General features: G+C 47.1%; 1 protein-coding gene across 1 annotated transcript; it reads right to left on the bottom strand.

Annotated features, from left to right (window-relative positions):
- Positions 1-1,761: 1,761 nt before the first annotated feature.
- On the bottom strand, positions 1,762-15,321 carry LOC121645023 (oocyte zinc finger protein XlCOF6-like). The gene is made up of 7 exons (XM_041993295.1): positions 15,077-15,321; positions 14,187-14,265; positions 13,366-13,455; positions 12,958-13,119; positions 9,389-9,532; positions 5,101-5,248; positions 1,762-4,424 (listed from the first exon to the last, which is right to left on the bottom strand). Exons 1-7 carry the CDS (start codon positions 15,319-15,321, stop codon positions 3,013-3,015), a joined length of 2,280 nt encoding a protein of 759 aa, XP_041849229.1. The 3' UTR covers positions 1,762-3,012.
- Between the last annotated feature and the right edge of the window lie 7,106 nt (positions 15,322-22,427).

The following is a 22,427-nucleotide window of genomic DNA, read 5'->3' on the forward strand; positions in this document are numbered from 1 at the left end:
ATCTAAATTTTTATGGAAAAATAAGCCATCACGTATCAGTCTAAAAACTTTACAACAGACTAAAGATAGAGGCGGATTGGAGCTACCCGACTTTAATCATGTTTTCTTAGCTAACAAGCTGCAGTTTATCTCCAAATGGCTTAAACCTAGCAGTCTGGATGAACCATGGTTAGATGTAGAGCAAGCATTGTGTGAGGATGTGTTTATCTCTGACCTGCCATTCATCAGCTCAACCATCAAAACACACAAGTGTTTTAAACTTACTGACACCAGCGGCACATCGTTGGAAGTCCGCTTCCCTCTGGCCTTACATCCCGGACCTTTTCCTTCCCGCTCTCACACATGTAGTGTGTTGGGAGGCGTGCACATCTGCACGATGAAGTTTGAAGGAGACTTTCAGATTTTTATTTTAGCAGATGTGTCTGGATTAGAGCTGCTAAGTTAATATGAATTATTGATCTGAACCAATTAATCATGTGCAGAGAGAAAATATGACTCAGCATGTTTGAATGATTTCTGACACACAGAGATTCATGCTGGAGCGCACACTTTCTCTGCAGCAAGAAGAACAGTGCATTTCTGCGTCTCTGCCCTCGTCGTCGATTATCAGAGAAGAGGACGCGCCCTCGTTGTCGAGCATAAGGTGGGGGGAACAAGCCCTCGTCGTCGAGCATCAGATGGGGGGACGCACCCTCGTCGTCGAGCATAAGGTGGGGGGGACTCACCCTCGTCGTCGAGCATCAGATTGGAGGGGGACGCGCCCTCTTCGTCGAGCATCAGATTGGGGGGGACGCGCCCTCATTGTCGAGCATCAGAGGAGGGGACGTGCCCTCTTCGTCGAGCATGAGATGGGGGATGCGCCCTCGTCTTCGAGCATCAGATAGGGGGACGCGCCCTCTTTGTCAAGCATCAGATGGGACACACCCTCTTCGTCGAGCATCAGAGGTGGGGACGCGCCCTCGTCGTCGAGCATCAGATGGGGGATTGCGCCGTCGTCGTTGAGCATCAGATGGGGGGGACGCGTCGAGCATCAGATGGGGGATCGCACCCTCGTCATTGAGCATCAGATGGGGGGGCGGGTCGAGCATCAGATGGGGGGACGCGCCCTCGTCGTCGAGCATAAGGTGGAGGGGACGTGCCCTCTTTGTCGAGCATCAGATGGGGGGACGCGCCCTCATCGTCGAGCATCAGAGGAGGCGACACGCCCTCTTTTTCGAGCATCAGATGGGGGGTGCCCTCGTTGTCGAGCACCAGATGGGGGGGCGTGCCCTCGCCGTCGAGCATCAGAGGAAGGGACGCACCCTCTTCGTCGAGCATAAGGTGGGGGGGGACGCACCCTCGTCGTCGAGCATCAGATGGGGGGATGCACCCTCGTCGTCGAGCATAAGGTGGGGGGGACGCGCCCTCGTTGTCGAGCATCAGATTGGGGGGAACGCGCCCTCATTGTCGAGCATTAGAGGAGGCGACGCTCCCTCTTTTTCGAGCATCAGATGGGGGGACGCGCCCTCGTCGCTGAGCATCAGAGGAGGGGACGCGCCCTCGTCGTCGAGCATCAGATGGGGGGACGCGCCCTTGTCGTCAAGGATAAGGTGGGGCGACGCGCCCTCGTCGTCGAGCATCAGATTGGGGGGATGTTCCATTTTCCAGCTCTGCAGGCACCTTGTTGTCCTAAAGAGAACAGTTTATTCTTTATTTAGTTTATTATTTTCATAACTTTGTAATTGATTTATTCGTTGAAACTTTAATATTAATTTATACAACTGCAGTGCCTTGATTTTAATGAGGTTAGTACACATTCATAACCATGAACGCAGTGGTACTTATAACTGGCATAATCATTTCTTTCAGTGCTTCGGTTTTCGGTCTAGAGTTTTAATTTCGGTGCATCCCTACCGCTGATCTGGCTCAATCCCTTATCTTGGATTTGTGCAACAGGCCCCTGATCCTGGTTACGAGACTCATTACATCCATCAGGACGAGAAGAGACCATCAGGATTTAGCTTTTATTCTCTAACAGTGCAGCTTTAACAGGATTCTAAAAGAGAACAGTCCAAGTCCAGGTCCAGAACCAGACTCTGAGAACAGGTCCAGAGTTGAGTCTGGGTCCAGAGTAGGGATGGAGAATTTGGCTGATCTAGCTTCAGTACGTCCGATACAGCTGCCAGGCAAGCGTATCTTTCGTAGCATCCACATCAGTAAAACTCGTGGTTACCGCCATTGTTACAGTTGATCTGCACCCATGTTTTCCACGTGCCTTGAACGCATCATCACCACCTTGGCTTTATCAAACCAAAGGAGAGGCAGCCGAGTAAACAGCAGACACGGAGGGAAGCGAGACCACAGAAGACATTCAGCTCAGGTCCGTTTGATAAACACTGTCTATGATTTGGTGTTTATATGAAATAAAACCACCTCTGTCTGGAACACCGTGAGCTACATCTTTATAAACTGGTTTTAAAAAACCTGGTCCATCCATCCTCACACTGGCAGGGAAACTCACCAGTCCTCCATGGTGAGGTCCAGCACACGGAGGATGTCATAAACGGTCATGTGACATCATCACAGCTAAATATCTATTACAGATGTACAGATTCTTCTATGATGTCAGAAAGAAGCTAAAGTCCTCAAACATTTTAACTTCCTCTACACTTCTGAACAACAGCTGATCCATGCTTATTTATTGATTGATTAACCAGCCATCCAGCTGTTACCATGACAACAGGAGCAGCAGCTTTTCCAGGTGTAGTATCGTATCTTCAAAGGCAGAACTGACCCGAGTCAAGGTCTACAGAGTTTCAGACCGGCAGCACAGGCCGACCGGAGTTCAGAACCAGCCTGACCCGAGGTCCGCAGAAAGGACCAGATATGAGGTCTACAGAGAGGTGTGTAAGGTGGTGTCGGCCTGTCAAACCACCACAACATCTCCATCTGGATCAGAACCAGAACCTGGTCCTGTGACATGTCTTCTGATGACCTGTGGACAGGTGTGGCCCCACTGCCTCAGTGGCGCCCTCACTTAGCAGTCCGGCATTCAGCAGGCCGGTCTTTGGCGGTCTGGCCTTCGGTGGTTTGGTCGTTGGCGGTCCAGTCATCGGCAGGCCGGTGCTCGGTGAACCTCTTCAGGTGGTGGCGCAGCACCCCCCTGGTCTTGAAGGTCTTGCCACAGCTGCAGGCATGCGGGCGCTCCCCGGTGTGGTCCAGCTGGTGGACGCGCAGCAGTGAGCTGGTGAAGAAGAACTCGCCGCAGGTGATGCAGTAGTGGCTCTTCTCGCCGGTGTGTTTGGCCCTCTGGTGGCTTAGCAGCGAGCCGGATGTGATGAAGCTCTGGCCGCAGTCCTGGCAGCTGAAGGGCCGCTCCCCGGTGTGGATCCTCTCGTGGGCCCTCCAGGAGTTGTGGTAGGAGAAGGACTTCTGACAGTAGGAGCACTGGTAGTGCTTCTCCTTGGTGTGGCTGAGCCGGTGCATCTTCAGGTAGTGGGCGATGGTGAAGCTCTTGCCACAGTCGTCGCAGGTGAAGGGCTTCTCACCCACGTGGAACAGCGTGATGTGGGAGCGCAGGTGGGACGACTGGGTGAAGCGCTTCCCGCAGGTGGTGCAAAGGAAGGGCCGCTCCCCGGTGTGGGTCACCATGTGGGCTTTAAGGTGGGGCGACTGCGTGAACCTCTTGCCACACTCGGAGCAGCGGTAGGGTTTGAGTCCGGTGTGCGTGCGGTCGTGGAGCTTCAGGCCCTGCAGGCTGGAGAAACACTTCCCGCACTCGGAGCAGCGGTATGCCTTCAGGTCTTCGTGGGTCCGCTGGTGGCAGCGCAGACCCGTCAGCAGCTTGAAGCCTTTCCCGCAGGTAGGGCAGGTGTGGGGCTTCCTGCTGGAGTGGGTCACCTGGTGGAGCTTCAGGCTCTGCGGGTTGCTGAAGGTCTTGGAGCAGCGTGGGCATGGGAGCAGGCGGGGGTTCTTATGGGCTTTGCGGTGGAAGTTGAAGCCCTGGTAGGACACAAACATCTTGTCGCAGACCTTGCAGTGGTAGCACTTCTCGCCCTTGTGGACCTCCAGATGCTCAGTGAGCTGGTCCTGCCTGCCGAAGCCGTCCCCACAGAACCAGCACTTGAAGGGTTTGGTCCCGGAGTGGGTCCGGTGGTGGGTCTTCCAGTCCCTTTTCAGGGCGAAAGTTCGGTCGCAGTAGGCGCAGCAGTAAGGCTCGCTGCGGTTGTGGATCTGCTGGTGGACTACCAGGCTCATCAGGGTCGGGTATGTCTTCCCACACTGCCAGCACTGGTTGGGTCTCTGGCCCCGGTGAGTCCGCAGGTGGGCCTCCAGGTGGGCCCGCTTGTAGAAGCCTCGCCCACACTCAGAGCAGTACACCATCTTCCTGCCACTGTTGGTCGCAGTCTGGTGGCGGCGCTGGGTCCAGAGCTGAGGGTGGTCATCTGCAGGAGACAGAGGTCAGGAAACGGGTCAGAGGTCAGGAAACGGGGGTCAGAAGTCAGGAGACAGAGGGCAGAGGTCAGGAGACAGAGTTCAGGAAACGGGTCAGAGGTCAGGAGACAGAGGTCAGGAAAAGGGGGTCAGAGGTCAGGAGACAGAGGTCAGGAAACAGGGGGTCAGAGGTCAGGAAACAGGGGTCTGAGGTCAGGAGACAGAGGTCAGGAAACAGAGGTCAGAGGTCAGGAGACAGAGTTCAGGAAACGGGTCAGAGGTCAGGAGACAGAGGTCAGGAAAAGGGGGTCAGAGGTCAGGAGACAGAGGTCAGGAAACGGGTCTGAGGTCAGGAGACAGAGTCAGGAGACAGAGGTCAGGAAACAGGGGTCTGAGGTCAGGAGACAGGTCCTGCTTGTCTGGTTCTGACTGGTTTTCACAGTTTTGCTCCGATCACACAGGAAACCAGAACCAAGGTGGGTGGATGGATAAAATAAAAATAAATAAATTATAAATAAAAATGATAAATAAACAAAGATACATCGAATAAACAAAACAAAAAAGCAACAAAATTAGATAAATAAAATAAAATAAAATAAAATAAAATAAAATAAAATAAAATAAAATAAAAAAAACTTTTTGCAAAGTTCGGTCTGTATGGAGGGCACCTGGTTCAGGTAGTCTCACCTATAGACAGGAAGTCCCGCCCCTCCAGCCACGCCCTGCAGTCCGTTAGAGTGATTGACAGCTTCTTCAAGACTGGATACGACCTGATCTCCACGTCATCATCTGGTTCCGGTTTGACCCGGATGCTGCCGAGTCCGTCTGCTGGACCCTGAAACAACAACACATGAGATAAGGGACACAAGTCCAAACCAGAACCAGAACCCTTCCTGTCCTCGACGAAGGCAGACGCTTTTTCTTCTCTCCCTCCCCACTCTGCCTGCTACATGTCCTGTCTTATCTGAGCCTCTCTCTGCATTTCTGTTCTAAACCTGAACCATCTAGAACCATGGACAGATCAGCTGGTCTCTCAATGCAACTGACCAAATTTATTCTAACTGAAAAACGTGCGTAGGGGAGCCGCTTGTCCTGGCGAAACGCTCGCAGCTGGATACGTGATGGATTCCTGGGGGTGTGGAAGGTCATGTGTCTGTCGCTTCTTAACATTGAGGATGCAGAGGACATCTATACATCTGGATTCATGTTAACTGGGTTTCTGCTGTTTGGGTTTCCTGGTGTATCACAACATTCACTGTCGGCGACCACTGGCAAGCTGCCAGACTTTTGTGTCGAGCTGTGGACAATCAGACTTTGGCGTTGCAGGAGCTCTATCGTAAACTGGAGGCTATTCTAGCTCAGAATGGCAAGCTGCCCGCCAGCAGTACAGCAGCGGTGATGTCACCAGTACAGCAGCGGTGATGTCACCAGTACAGCAGCGGTGATGTCACCAGTACAGCAGCGGTGATGTCACCAGTACAGTGGTGATGGACACATACTAACATCTATCCACAGTGCCGGTTACCTGTATTCAGGAAGTGTTTATGAGGTTTTCACTGTTTTTATTATCCAGTAAAAACAGACATTTAAAAAATGAGGTCAATTCTGAAGGGTTGAAATCTGGGAGGTGGTCCAGCATATTTCTGCTTGTGGGTGTAGAATTTTGGAAATAAGAGCAATTAATTATATATTAAACATGGTCTTCCTGTAGGGATTCAAAAGAGCAGATGATTCTTTGAGGCAGTACAGACCTATTATCGTTTCTAATAAAAAGGTGCAACTTCAGATCTGCCTGAATTTGCTGGAGACCTCACACTGAACAAAAAGATGACACCGTATGCCCGCACAGCTGATCTGAACTGCCGACAGTAGGAAAGAGATGAACCTGGGAGATCAAACTCACTATCCTGGGGGGTGTTCCATGAAGCTGGATGAAGGGAAAGCCGGACTTATCCTGGTAAATCTGGCTCATTTAATCCAGACTTCTGTTCCATCAACATGGTTTATGTGAATGCCACTGAGTAACCATGGTAACCGATGAACCAGAACCAGCCTGCTCAGGGCAGGCTAATGTTTAGCTTAGCTGTGTCTCAAAGCTCTGATACAGACTCCATAAAGAAAGCTCCACCTGGTAGAGCTGCTCCACCTCATTCTGGTATAAAACAAGAAACAGCTGTTATTACATCACTACTTTGTCTGGAATAATCAATAAATCTGTCAGCAGCAGTTTAACTAAAGAAACACGACTATACACGTACTGAACATGAAATAAAAAGAACATGGTGTTCATTAAAACTAATTAACACCTTATTAACCCTCCCCAGGTTCAGGAACCCGACCTCCACTGCCTCTGGTTGGCCAACAGTAAAACTGGGATCAGCTGAGCCCCGTCCATACAGGCCGAGGGTGTTTAAAGAGAGAGAGAGAGAAAGCTGGTCTAAAGAGATGGACGGAGAAAGATAGAGATAGATAGAGACAGGCTTCCTTTCTGGTTACCATGGCTTGGCCTTTTATTAATGACCCTGCAGAGGGCGCACGCTTCATTCAAAGCTCATTCAGACCACCAGACCCACGGTTTTCAGGGGGAGGACCACCAGTAGCAGTGGTCTCTGACGTTGTCTCGGTCTCTGACGTTGTCTCGGTCTCTGACGTTGTCTTGGTAGCTAATTTCAGTGTAACAAGAGCATGGTACTTACTACCAGTTTGATGGTACTTACTACCAGTTTGATGGTACTTACTACCAGTTTGATGGTACTTACTACCAGTTTGATCGTACTTACTACCAGTTTGATGGTACTTACTACCAGTTAGTTGGAACTTACTACCAGTTAGATGGTACTTACTACCAGTTTGATGGTACTTACTACCAGTAAGATGGTATTTACTGCCAGTTAGTTGGAACTTACTACCTGTAAGATGGTACTTAGTACCAGTTTGATGGTACTTACTACCAGTTAGATGGAACTTACTACCAGTTAGTTGGAACTTACTACCAGTTAGATGGTACTTACTACCAGTTTGAGGGTACTTACTACCAGTTAGTTGGAACTTACTACCAGTTAGATGGTACTTACTACCAGTTAGTTGGAACTTACTACCAGTTAGATGGTACTTACTACCAGTTAGTTGGTACTTACTACCAGTTAGATGGTACTTACTACCAGTTAGATGGAACTTACTACCAGTTAGATGGTACTTACTACCAGTTAGTTGGAACTTACTACCAGTTAGATGGTACTTACTACCATTAAGGTGGTATTTACTACCAGTTAGTTGGAACTTACTACCAGTTAGATGGTACTTACTACCAGTTAGTTGGAACTTACTACCAGTTAGATGGTACTTACTACCATTAAGGTGGTACTTACTACCAGTTAGATGGAACTTACTACCAGTTAGATGGTACTTACTACCAGTTAGTTGGAACTTACTACCGGTTAGATGGTACTTACTACCAGTTAGTTGGAACTTACTACCAGTTAGATGGTACTTACTACCAGTTAGATGGAACTTACTACCAGTTAGTTGGAACTTACTACCAGTTAGTTGGAACTTACTGCCAGTTAGATGGTACTTACTACCAGTTAGTTGGAACTTACTACCAGTTAGATGATACTTACTACCAGTTAGATGATACTTACTACCAGTTAGTTGGAACTTACTACCAGTTAGATGGTACTTACACCAGTTAGTTGGAACTTACTACCAGTAAGATGGTACTTAGTACCAGTTAGTTGGAACTTACTACCAGTTAGATGGAACTTACTACCAGTTAGATGGTACTTACTACCAGTTAGATGGTACTTACTACCAGTTTGATGGTACTTACTACCAGTTAGTTGGAACTTACTACCAGTTAGATGGTACTTACTACCAGTTAGATGGAACTTACTACCAGTTAGATGGTAGTTACAGCAGTTAGTTGGAACTTACTACCAGTTAGATGGTACTTACTACCAGTTAGATGGAACTTACTACCAGTTAGATGGTACTTACTACCAGTTAGTTGGAACTTACTACCAGTTAGTTGGAACTTACTACCAGTTAGATGGTACTTACTACCAGTTAGATGGAACTTACTACCAGTTAGATGATACTTACTACCAGTTAGATGGAACTTACTACCAGTTAGATGGTACTTACTACCAGTTAGTTGGAACTTACTACCAGTTAGATGATACTTACTACCAGTTAGATGGAACTTACTACCAGTTAGATGATACTTACTACCAGTTAGATGGAACTTACTACCAGTTAGATGGTACTTACTACCAGTTAGATGATACTTACTACCAGTTAGTTGGAACTTACTACCAGTTAGATGGTACTTACACCAGTTAGTTGGAACTTACTACCAGTAAGATGGTACTTAGTACCAGTTAGTTGGAACTTACTACCAGTTAGATGGAACTTACTACCAGTTAGATGGTACTTACTACCAGTTAGATGGTACTTACTACCAGTTTGATGGTACTTACTACCAGTTAGTTGGAACTTACTACCAGTTAGATGGTACTTACTACCAGTTAGATGGAACTTACTACCAGTTAGATGGTAGTTACAGCAGTTAGTTGGAACTTACTACCAGTTAGATGGTACTTACTACCAGTTAGATGGAACTTACTACCAGTTAGATGGTACTTACTACCAGTTAGTTGGAACTTACTACCAGTTAGTTGGAACTTACTACCAGTTAGATGGTACTTACTACCAGTTAGATGGAACTTACTACCAGTTAGATGATACTTACTACCAGTTAGATGGAACTTACTACCAGTTAGATGGTACTTACTACCAGTTAGTTGGAACTTACTACCAGTAAGATGGTACTTAGTACCAGTTAGATGGAACTTACTACCAGTAATTCCCATATATATATATATATATATAAACAAAGGGCTGTGTATATACAGAATAAAAATTTGAATCGGATTAGCTACAAAGCCACGGTTACAAACATTCAGTGTTAACGGACCTTCCCTTGGATGAAGGATCTCTGCTCGTCTCTGCTTGTGCAGCAGCTGCCTCCCTCTCCACTCATGTTGCTCCGGGAATCCTGACGGCTGTCGGTGATCAGCTGATCAGCTTTTCTCTCTTGTTGCGTGTGTTTATGGTTCAGCTGAAGAGGAGGAAACAAGTTTCAGGTAATTGTAATATGAGGGCTGTCAAATGATGATTACACATTTTTTTGATTAATCACAACTTTCAACACCTACACTATACCAGCTACACGTCAGCTACACGCCAGCTACACCAGCTACACGCCAGCTACACACCAGATACACCAGCTACACGCCAGCTACACACCAGCTACACCAGCTACACGCCAGCTACACCAGCTACACGCCAGCTACACGCCAGATACACCAGCTACACGCCAGCTACACGCCAGCTACACACCAGCTACACGCCAGATACACGCCAGATACACGCCAGCTACACACCAGATACACGCCAGCTACACACCAGCTACACACCAGATACACGCCATCTACACACCAGATACACACCAGACTAGGGCTGCAACTAATGACTATTCTGATAATTGATTAGTCACCGACTGTTAAAACGACTAGTCGACCAATCGGATTATGAATCTCATGATTGTTATAAATGGATCTTATTTCACTTTCAGCTTTGAAATCTTGCATGAGGTTGTTATGAAAGTCCGACGTTCCTCCTCTTTAAATGTTCGAGCGTTGCAGACGTACTTCGTGGTACACAAGGTCCGCTTTACAAATCTCACATGTATTTAATTTATTTTGAAAGGTTTAACGTGAAGTTATCCCAGACTTTTAACGTTCTTCGCCACCGTTCTCTTCCCCAGTCCGCCGCCATATTTTCCCCTGGCGGACTTTACTGCGCATGTGCAACTCTCAGCAGAGATAAAAAAAAGTAGAAGATGTCTCACTCTGTATTTTTTCCCCCCGTCTTTGCACATGTGCATTATGCAACTCACAGCAGAGATAAAATTAGAAGACGATGTCTCACTCTGTAGTTTTTTTTATTTATTTTTTTGCCGACAATAGTCGACGGCTAAATTCGTTGTCGACTATTTTTATTGTCGACTATTGTCGACAATGTCGACTAATCGTTGCAGCCCTACACCAGATACACACCAGATACACAAGGACAAATCTAAACAAACCTTTTTGTATTAATGATCTAACATAACTCAGTTTAATTACATCATCCTCCAATACTTTACAAGAATGACAAAAATGTCCTGTTGTTTCCTCAGAGACGAGATTTCTTCTTTTTTAACTGGTTCCAGTCCTTCTAGCAGAGAGACACCGGCTCAAGTTTAGAATTAAATCATTCAGTTTTGAGAAAAGCTGCAAAGATCAGTTTGGATGAAATCCACTGTCCCACCAGTCGCAGCAAATACAAACGAAATGCTTCACTTTCAGGCTCCAGCTCGCTGCCAATCAGATGTCTCATGTACAGATCCACCTCCAGATCATGCTCTGAAGTAAGGTCTACACATATACTAAACACAGCTTCATTGCATGGACTGTCTTTGATTGCACAGCGTTCCAAGCAGATCCAGATCCGTACCGTGCAGAGTCCTGGTTCCATACGGTTCAGGGTCTGAATGCACGATGGCGGCCGTGAGGGCTTCGGCGTATCCTGTGGTTATTCTACGCTAAAGAAACCTCGTTCAGATTTTCCTAGAAACATCAAAAGTTACCGCTACCCGGACCAGAAACCAGCGAGTAGACGGCCGCGCCGCTACCCGGACCAGAAACCAGCGAGTAGACGGCCGCGCCGCTACCCGGACCAGAAACCAGCGAGCAGACGGCCGCGCCGCTACCCGGACCAGAAACCAGTGAGCAGACGGCCGCGCCGCTACCCGGACCAGAAACCAGCGAGCAGACGGCCGCGCCGCTACCCGGACCAGAAACCAGCGAGCAGACGGCCGCGCCGCTACCCGGACCAGAAACCAGCGAGCAGACGGCCGCGCCGCTACCCGGACCAGAAACCAGCGAGCAGACGGCCGCGCCGCTACCCGGACCAGAAACCAGCGAGCAGACGGCCGCGCCGCTACCCGGACCAGAAACCAGCGAGCAGACGGCCGCGCCGCTACCCGGACCAGAAACCAGCGAGCAGACGGCCGCGCCGCTACACGGACCAGAAACCAGCGAGCAGACGGCCGCGCCGCTACCCAGACCAGAAACCAGCGAGCAGACGGCCGCGCCGCTACCCGGACCAGAAACCAGCGAGCAGACGGCCGCGCCGCTACCCGGACCAGAAACCAGCGAGCAGACGGCCGCGCCGCTACCCGGACCAGAAACCAGCGAGCAGACGGCCGCGCCGCTACCCGGACCAGAAACCAGCGAGCAGACGGCCGCGCCGCTACCCGGACCAGAAACCAGCGAGCAGACGGCCGCGCCGCTACCCGGACCAGAAACCAGCGAGCAGACGGCCGCGCCGCTACCCGGACCAGAAACCAGCAGATAGCAAGAAGGCTGCAGCTCGTCCGTCCCAGGCAGCCTCCTCTGCGTTCATGTGACCGGGTCCTGCAGAGACTAAGTGCGCTGCTTCGCGTTATCCTGCGTTCTCTGACTGAGAGCTGATCGTCAGGAATATTTTTATATTTCGCTGCGAACCTTCAAACCTTCTCTGAAAATCCTCTGTAGCGTAGACGGTCAGAAGAGCTTCGACCTCCTCGTCGGTCCATTTATCGCTTGCTCTGTTGTTGTTTTTGTCCGTATGTGCAACCGTGTTTTTTAAATGTGGCGGGGACACAAAATGCGGAAATCTGGCAAGAGGCGGAGCTACCAGTCACCAAACACCTACGTCATGAGGGTTCCTATAGAACCCCGACCCTGCCTCGGAGCAGGAGCTAAAATGGTTCTAGGAACTGGGGGCTTTGGTCCCTAGTTCCTGTATGTCGGAATGCGCGAAAAAACGGCCTGGTTCCTGAAAAGGTTATAAGAACTGCAAAAGGTTCCTACAGTCGGACAGAGCCTAAAGTTCCTCACAAGACTTCCCAGAGAACCCAGCGCTTCAGCCAGTAGAGAAGCACTTCATCGTTGGTGGAACCCCGTCAGGAACGCTCCTCAGGCTCCACCAGACATGAGAAGTTTTCATGCACTGAATAAAACCGTTTCTGTCTCATCCCCACAGATAACAGGCTTCTTATCTCGTGACTTTATCTCATTATTATGACTTAGGAGTTTATAACTAAGTCACGTCGCGTGCACGAGGCTCCTGGACCCGACCTGTAATCCGGAGAGGGATCAGCATCGACCAGGGTGGCTGCAGACAGATGAACCGGCTAAGTGACAGACTGGCCAGAGCCAGGTCCGGTTCTGTGCTCTGGTTCCCTCCAAGCCCAATCATAAACGAACCGGGCCTGTCACGGACTTCTCCGGTTCGGCTGCATATCTGCGTCTAAAACGCAGCATTTTCTGAAGGGAGTTTGCAGCACAAGCTACCCGGTTAGCTAACTGTTAGCCCAGCGTTAGCTACCTGGCTAGCTGCACCCAGCTAGCAGCTCTGACGTGGCCGGTTCCAGGCGGCTCGGCCCGGCCTACTTACCGGTGAAGCCGCGGGGGTCTGCATTGCTCCGCTTCCGCCGCTGGTCCTGGTTCTGACGGTGAAGCCGATCGATGAATTCTGGGAACGGTCCCGGAGCCGAGTTGTTCTGGTGATGTTTACTTCCGGGGGAAAGGTCAGCCCCGCCCTTGCATAGCCAACCAGCTACGGAAACCCAGAGCGGCCATAATGAATCCAAATCTCTGTAAACTCTCTATCTCTCTACATATATATATATGTATGTACATGAATTTGCCCACGGATAAATGACATGTCCCTTCCCACTCTTCTTCGGTGTACAACGCAGCATGATCACCTAGCAGGTCATCATACACACGGAGCTCTTTTACAGTAGACACATCATGTCCAAGCCCATCCCGGGTCAACCCTTCCTGGTAAGCAATGACTGACCTGGGAGTAAATGTCTCCCTCAGAGTACCAGATTGGAGGGGAACTCACACAAAGGAAATCTCTTCTGGTGGTGGTGACGCTGTGGAAGGGCTTCCAGGGTCAGTGTCGATCCATCAAAGTTCTCCAACCCTATAGCTGTGTTACTTTCCCAGCACGCAGCACTTTCCCGGAGGTGAGGTCTTCAGTTGTAAATGCAGAGGGAACCTGAGATGCACTTTTCATTTGCCTGAAGCAGGTTGACTCAGGAAGGTTAACTTCTTGTTCTACAGCCGTCTTAAGATGAGCCATGCAGGACAGCAACCGAAGATGAAACAAATGGAACATCCTCCGTAGAACGTGAGGCTGCAGGACTGTGAGGAACATTGTCTTCTCGATTACAGTTGAGATGTGACACTGTGCACCAACCTGGAGGCCGCCAGACGTCAAACATCCCCTCAGCAGCTCTGCCCTCTGAGGATGTGATGTATCTTGATCAGGAGATGTGGAAAAATTGTCTTTCAGGCAAAAACGTCTCTGGACGCTGACTTGAATAATAAAAAGAAGTTTATTACAAAAGTTCAGACATCAAAACAGATTTCTGCAGCAAAATCTGGAGGTCCCAAAACCAGAACGAAGACCTAAAGACCTGATGTGTCATTCTGTCTTATATAGGGTTTAAACAAAGAAAATTCCTCAGTCCTGTGTCCTCCAGTCATAGAGTTTGCCTATAGGATGCTCATTTGCATGGAATGCAAGTTCTTGTGTCAATCCAGTCTGTGGGACAGAGAACCTTATATGGTAAAGACTTAAGTGTGTACCATACAAATGCTATGCTTAGATACCTCAGATGTCTGCTGGGTCACGCCTTCTGTGGCCATGGCTTTCACCAGCTGCAGGACTTCTCTGGAGGAACAACTGTCACTGCAAGCCCAACATGAGCGCTCGCAGAAAGCGTCCAATGCTCGTGTCAAGCACAGAGAAGCTTGATCTGCAGTTTCACAGGCTGGTGGTTGTTTCCACTTTTTAATAATCCCACATGGATGTGCATGAAGCCATTCAGGACAAGCAGAGCGGTAGGAAGGAACAGCAACTTTTCCACTGGCTCTTCTTCAGCCAGCTTTGGTGGCAGCATCAGGCTCCTCACCAGCGTCCTTCATCTCTTCTACGCTTTGTGTAGTTGTGGGAGCTGCTTCAGTCCCCGTTTCCCTCGTTCAGCCTCTTGTCCAGCGTTCCTTCAGTGAAGGAAAGATGGCAGCGATGAATCGATCCACCCGTATGGGTTTTTTATGCTTGATATTTTTGGAGGTGACTCACTCCTGTCCACAGCGGGAAGCAGCCGGCTAATCGTACTGGAGGGATGAGATGGTGGATATTGTCTCAATCCCCATCAGCCATGGCAAGCGACCTGCTGTCCTCGCAGATTCCTGTCACCCGCTGACTTCGGCCAGTCTGAATCACATCACATGGATCCACTTGTTCCAGATGTTCTTCCTCTGAGTCTGGAATGATGACAGGCTGCTCTGAGCTTTCAGGTATTTCCTGCATATCTGTGAAGTGGGAGGGTCTCCAGCCTCGCCGCCTCGCTGCGTGCCACAGCGGTGACGCAGGTATCGGTCCTGCTGTGGGGACTGGGATGTAATGAGCTGTTTCTTCTGGTCTCGATGCAGCGTGCAGCATCAGCTCAGACAGGCCGAGGTCTCTGAGCTACCGTTGTGCGGAACACTGTCCTCACATCTGCAGCCTCTTCATGGGATCTTTGTCTTTTCTCTGGTTTTGGGAAACTGGGTAGATGGCTCGGCTCAGATCTCCAAAATCCATCAGCGCAGACGTGAAACACTTGGACTGACCTGTGCTTGGAGTCAGTGTTTTTGTCTTGGATACTCCCGTGTTTCTGCATCCTTCTTCCTGGATCAGGACCAGTCTGGTCCTGATCCTGATCCAGACCCGGTTTCCCAGCTCAGGCCCTGGGATGGCCATGCTGCCCTTCTCCAGTAGTACGGCCTCTTTGGATGAGCAGAGAACTTCCAGAAGGAATCTCTGTGTGCCGCTGGTTGCTTGGCTTCTAGTTGAAGATGTCTAGTTAGTTTTAATTAATTTCATATTTTTACTCATTTGCAACCAATTTTATTGAGGATTTTAATTATCCTCAGTAGAGGAAATTAAATACTACAGTCATATTCTTGTATGAGTACTATGGAAAATACTTTGAACTAATAAACACTGATTTATTTCAAATAACTCAGAACATACGAGAGGCTGGATGTGGCTGCAGGTGAGGCCTGAATAAACCTGTGGTGCATATGCCTTCAGCTGCAGTCTCATTAACCTGAAATGAAGGATGAGGTTTAACGTCTCACATGTCCACAGCTTCCTCTCATCTGGGTGTATTAGACTGAATATTTGGACCATCGAATGCTTTGCCTTCATGAGAAGAACCGTTGCTTGTGCCGGCTTCCAGCGAGAAGCTGCAGCTCTGTGAAGTCTGAGCATCACTGGAGCATCACCAGCTTCTCCTCCTTCACACCCAGAAACAGAAAAACTGCTGCTAAACGACGTGAAACCTTCTCTAAAAAACAATCATTCCTCCACTTTCCAGCGTGATGATGGTGCATCGAACGAATTATAAACGAGCATTTTTCATGTCATCTGAAACCAAACAAACATGTGTTGGTGTTTATTATTGTTATAATTATTATTATTATTGTGGTGGGGCGGTTCGTTTATGATTGGGCTTGGAGGGAACCAGAGCACAGAACCGGACCTGGCTCTGGCCAGTCTGTCACTTAGCCGGTTCATCTGTCTGCAGCCACCCTGGTCGATGCTGATCCCTCTCCGGATTACAGGTCGGGTCCAGGAGCCTCGTGCACGCGACGTGACTTAGTTATAAACTCCTAATACACACCTGCGTGACGCTGGCACCGCACCGCACGCGACAGTCCGAAAATAGGCTGAGTTGAAATAAAAAACAAAAGCACAAAGAAGAAGATATTTCTGAGATTTAATAATAATGCGTAAAGCCACAACCAGCTGATCCGATGTGATCCGATCACATTCCGGTTATCGGACAGGATCACACATTGAAAATGTGTTGTTCAAAAGAGAAATCCGGATTCTAAGATCAGCTTGGATCATGTAATCCAATCCTGGGGGGTGTTCCATGAAGCTGGATGAAGGGAAAGCCGGACTTATCCTGGTAAATCTGGCTCATTTAATCCAGACTTCTGTTCCATCAACATGGTTTATGTGAATGCCACTGAGTAACCATGGTAACCGATGAACCAGAACCAGCCTGCTCAGGGCAGGCTAACGTTTAGCTTAGCTGTGTCTCAAAGCTCTGATACAGACTCCATAAAGAAAGCTCCACCTGGTAGAGCTGCTCCACCTCATTCTGGTATAAAACAAGAAACAGCTGTTATTACATCACTACTTTGTCTGGAATAATCAATAAATCTGTCAGCAGCAGTTTAACTAAAGAAACACGACTATACACGTACTGAACATGAAATAAAAAGAACATGGTATTCATTTAAACTAATTAACACCTTATTAACCCTCCCCAGGTTCAGGAACCCGACCTCCACTGCCTCTGGTTGGCTACCAGTAAAACTGGGATCAGCTGAGCCCCGTCCATACAGACCGAGGGTGTTTAAAGAGAGAGAGAGAGAAAGCTGGTCTAAAGAGATGGACGGAGAAAGATAGAGATAGATAGAGACAGGCTTCCTTTCTGGTTACCATGGCTTGGCCTTTTATTAATGACCCTGCAGAGGGCGCACGCTTCATTCAAAGCTCATTCAGACCACCAGACCCACGGTTTTCAGGGGGAGGACCACCAGTAGCAGTGGTCTCTGACGCTGTCTCGATCTCTGACGCTGTCTCGGTCTCTGACGCTGTCTCGGTCTCTGACGTTGTCTCGGTCTCTGACGTTGTCTCGGTCTCTGACGTTGTCTCGGTATCTGACTTTGTCGCGGTCTCTGACGTTGTCGCGGTCTCTGACGTTGTCTCGGTCTCTGACGTTGTCTCGGTCTCTGACGTTGTCTCGGTCTCTGACGTTGTCTCGGTATCTGACTTTGTCGTGGTCTCTGACGTTGTCGTGGTCTCTGACGTTGTCTCGGTATCTGACGTTGTCTCGGTCTCTGACGTTGTCTCGGTATCTGACTTTGTCGCGGTCTCTGACGTTGTCTCGGTCTCTGACGTTGTCTTGGTCTCTGACGTTGTCTCGGTCTCTGACGTTGTCTCGGTCTCTGACGTTGTCTCGGTCTCTGACGTTGTCTTGGTCTCTGACGTTGTCTCGGTCTCTGACGTTGTCTCGGTCTCTGACGTTGTTGGTCTCTGACGTTGTCTTGGTATCTACAGAGCAACATGTTTACAGCTCAACACGTTTAGAACAAACATTTCTTCAAAGATTCCTCCCACTCTGAGACATGTTCTGGTTCTTTATTGCTGCAGGTTCGCTTTGCTGGTAAGATGCTGCTGCTGGTGGAACAGAGTTATTGTAGCTCACACACACACACACACACACACACACAATAATATATTGACATTATATGATGATGCATATTGATTACTGGAGCATTAATAAACCGAGCAGGGCCAGTACATCTTATCCAGCAGTGACGTGCGGTCAGGAGGCAGCAGTACTCTGCCTCACCTCCAGGGGGCGTAGTTTCATGCTGGTGGATGAATAGTGAAATAAGAAGCTCTTTTTGTTCTTACGATGTAAATGTGACTCCAGAGGAGTCGGTGCTTCACCAGCCATGAACCCACCGCACGTCACTGATCTCCATCAGCTTTCTTTGTTCAGCTGCTGAGAAAATGAAGCTCTCGGTTTGCTCTCTTTTCCTGCTGCTCCTCTTTTCCACCGTCGACTAGTTCCTCAGGACCTCCCACATAACCAGGCCATGTAAGCCTCGCTGGGATTAGCTTCAGTTAGATGCAGCTGGAATGTGTTCGGTAGAAGAAGAACCATAGCACCAACCGGCAAACAGCATGGACGAGGACATACAGGACGAGGGAATGATGGAGGTCTTGGGACTATTGTTAACAGAAAAAGACAGAACTGAAAAAACTACCAGACTGGACTTTGTTTACTTCCTTTTTTCCCAGCCAGCTCGCTCTCTGATTGGCTACCTTCCATACTACGTCACCATCCGATGCGCGAGTCGTCGGCCTGGAACATGTAGCTGTGATGGATGCTGCCATAAAGAGGACGACAGATAAACATCGATAAAGAAGTAAAAAATGTTTAGAACAACAAAATAAAAAAATTCTGTCAGTCTTTTCTTTATTTTTAGTTCATTTTTAACATGTGTTTTTTAATTAGGAGTCTGGAGCATCACAACTTTTTTTTTTTTTTTTATAACATATGTTTATTGAATTTTGAATTTTCATAACACACACAACAAGAGAGAAGAAGAAAAAAAAAAAAAAAAAAAAAAAAACATAGAACATATGATTGGCTCACATATCTAAATTGAAACCCATACAGGCTAGAGATTCAGAGGTCATCCTATCTTAATAGGACAGGCAAATTAAAAGGTACATCAAATACACCACTATACAAGACACATTAGCAAGGTCCGATGATGGTTTGTCAGACAGTAAAGTGTTACAAGGCAGGGCATCCATAGTTGCTATGCAAGCCCTCTTAGAAGTATGGAAGAGATATTCAAACCAATATAACATAGAAACGGTTCCCATGTTTTATGGAAAACATCCTCTTTGCTATGTAGTTTACATGTCAGATAGTCCAAAGCAACATAGTCAAGTATCACCCTTTGCCATTGAGCCCTAGTGGGAACCTTATCTGTTGTCCAGTTCAAGAGAATGCATTTTCTAGCACAGAAGGCAAGTATTTGATGAAGCTTTCTTTTACATTTATTTGTGATAGATAAGTCAGAGACGCCAATTAGCAAGTGTAAGGGATTATTACTTATATTAGAAGATAGAATCCTGTTAATTTCCTGCCCAACGACCCACCAAAACTGCTGTACTTTTCCACACTGCCAGAGGCAATGTGTAAGACTACCAATTTCTATTTTACATTTGGGACATAGTGGGGATGAATTGGGATTGAATTTATGATGTTGGGAGGGGGATATGTGGGCTCTGTGTAGGACCTTTAATTGCAGGGCTCTCACTCGACTGCACACACTCAGCATCTTTGCATTCTTCCATGCATCCTCCCAGTCTTCATCTGCCACCTTAACATTAAGTTGTTTTTCCCATACGCTCCTCAGAGAGAGAGTGTCGGTGGTTTTATATTCCTTAAGGATGTCATAGAAAAGGCTAATGGACACGGCAGATTTCTGTACAAAGAGCTGTCTTTCGACACGTGAAACATCTTGACATTTAAGAATTGTAGTATTTTTCGTGATGAAGTTTCTTAATTGTAGATATCTAAAGAAATCCTGTTGCTGAACATCATATTTCCCTTTTAACTGACTAAAAGACATCACAGTTGAATCTGCTAAGAGTTTGTGTAATGTGGATATCCCTTTATGTGCCCAAATTCTGAAGTTATTGTCCATCATTCCAGGGGGGAAATCAGGATTGTCGCATATTGGGGTGAAGACAGAGGTGAAGTGTGATCTTCCTTCCAATTTCCTTACGACTTGCCATGCTTTTACTGTATTAGTTGTAACTGGATTAGAACATGCAGACTTCAGGTGTGCACTCTTTCTAATAAACAGAAGGTTACACAAAGGGTATTTGGACATTGAGCTTTCTAAATCCAACCAGAGAGATGCAGGGTTATTACATATCCAGTCAGCTATAGTGCGCAGATGCGCACCAAGCTGAAACTTTCTAATGTCTGGGAGATCAACACCACCCTCCAAGGAGGGCAAGCATAGTGTAGCCAATTTAATGCGAGGTTTTTTCTTGGACCATATAAAAGAACTAAACCAGCTATTTAGCTGTTTGATGGTCTTATGGGCAAACATAACTGGGATCATTTGTATTGGGTAAAGTAACCTGGGAAGGATGCTCATTTTTAGCAGCGCAACACGACCTAACCAGGAAATTGGGAGAGAATTCCATCTCTCAAGATCCAGCCTTATACGCTCAAATATGGGCGGGAAATTTGCTTTATATAATTGATCATAGGACGGTGTAATATGTAACCCCAGATATACAAAGCCTCCTGGTGACCATTTAAAAGGGAAAGGAGACGGAGATTTAGGCATGTGTTTCAGACTACCCAGTGGCATCACTTCTGATTTATTAAAATTAATTTTATAGCCAGAAAAACTCCCAAATTTATTGATGGTGTAAATAAGAGCTGGGATAGATATCCCAGGTTCAGTCAGAACAATCAGGACATCGTCAGCGTACAAGGTGATCTTGTGTTGTCGTGATCCGCTGGCAAGACCATGTATATTTACATTTGACCTAATCGCTTCAGCAAGAGGCTCAATAGCCAGGGCAAAAAGCAGAGGGGATAGGGGACATTCCTGCCTTGTGCCTCTGAGAATGTCAAAATTAGGGGAGCACCGTCCATTGGTAAGCACTGCCGAGAGGGGATTTGTATAAAGAAGTTTTATCCAATTTATAAATTTTTCACCCAGGTCAAATTTATGCAATGTATAGAACAGGTATGGCATTTCCACACGGTCAAATGCCTTTTCAGCATCTACAGAGAGCACCAGACCATCCAGAGACTGCTGTTGGAAGGCTTGGATTGTATTAAGTAATCTGCGCACATTATTGTATGAATGGCGGCCTTTAATGAATCCGGTTTGATCATTGTTTATTAGAGTAGGAAGTACTTTTTCCAGTCTTGTTGCCAAAATTTTCGAGAGGAGTTTCAGGTCTACATTTAATAGAGAAATGGGCCTGTACGATGCACAGTCTTCCGGGGCTTTGCCTTTTTTTCAGGATTAGGGAGATGTGTGCTTCTCTAAGGGACCGCGGTAAAGTGCCCCTCTTAAAGGAGTCGTTAAACATATCCAAAAGAGGGTCAATCAGTAAATCATGAAGTTCCTTGTAAAATTCGCTACTGAACCCATCCGGTCCAGGGGCTTTTCCAGATTGTAATCCTTTAATAGCATCAAAGACTTCTTTCTTGGTTATTGGAACTTGGAGAGATGTTTTCTGATCCGCAGACAAACTGGGAAAGTTAAGAGAGGAGAAAAAATCATCCATTTTTCTAGTTTCATCAGCTTCTAATTCAGATTTATATAAATTTTCATAGAAAGTTTTAAATATATTGTTAATCGTTATGGTGTCAAAAGCCTGTTTACCTGAACTGTCCTTAACTGAAGAGATGATTCGAGACTCTGTTTTTTTCTTTGTCAAATGTGATAAATATCTTCCTGCCTTATCTCCATGTTCATACATTTTTTGTTTGGCAAGCCTGATTTTACCTTCTGCATTTTTTGTCAATAGTAAGTTCAAGGCAGATCTAAGTGCAGAGATTTCTTTAAGCCTCTGAGCAGATGGGTTTTTAATATATTCTTTTTCCAGACATTCAAGTTTAGATTCTAAGATTTTTCTTTGTTCATTTTGTCTTCGCCTTTTGGTGGACATGTAAGACATAATAAGACCCCGTGAAAAAGCTTTTGATGTTTCCCACAGCAATGAGGGGTCATTAGTAGAGGCTGAATTAATGGACAGGAAGGACTGGAATTCCTCTCTAAAGTAGGATATGAATTTCTGGTCTGTCAGGATTGAAGAGTTAAACCTCCAGTATTTAGTTTGGTTTGCTGAGTAGCCTAAATTATACTGCATGAATACAGCAGCGTGGTCAGAAATTACTATATTCCCTATAGAGCAGGATATAACTGATGACAACATAATTTTTGGAAGGAAGAAATAATCAATCCTGGTATAGGACTTGTGAGCATTAGAAAAAAAGGTAAATTCTTTATCAGCCATGTGCTGGGCTCTCCAAACATCTACGTAATCCAGGTCCTCACAAAGTGCTGAAACAATTTTAGCTTGATGTGAGGGAGATAATTTTCCAGGAGGGGATTTATCCATGATGGGATTTAAATGACAATTAAAATCTCCTCCAATGAGCGTGTTTCTAACATTAAGGTCTATCACTTTAGAGAAGGAAGTGGTCAGTAACTCGCTTGGGTACC

This window comes from Melanotaenia boesemani, chromosome 8 (genome assembly GCF_017639745.1).
Source record: "Melanotaenia boesemani isolate fMelBoe1 chromosome 8, fMelBoe1.pri, whole genome shotgun sequence".
Classification (NCBI taxonomy): Eukaryota; Metazoa; Chordata; class Actinopteri; order Atheriniformes; family Melanotaeniidae; genus Melanotaenia; species Melanotaenia boesemani.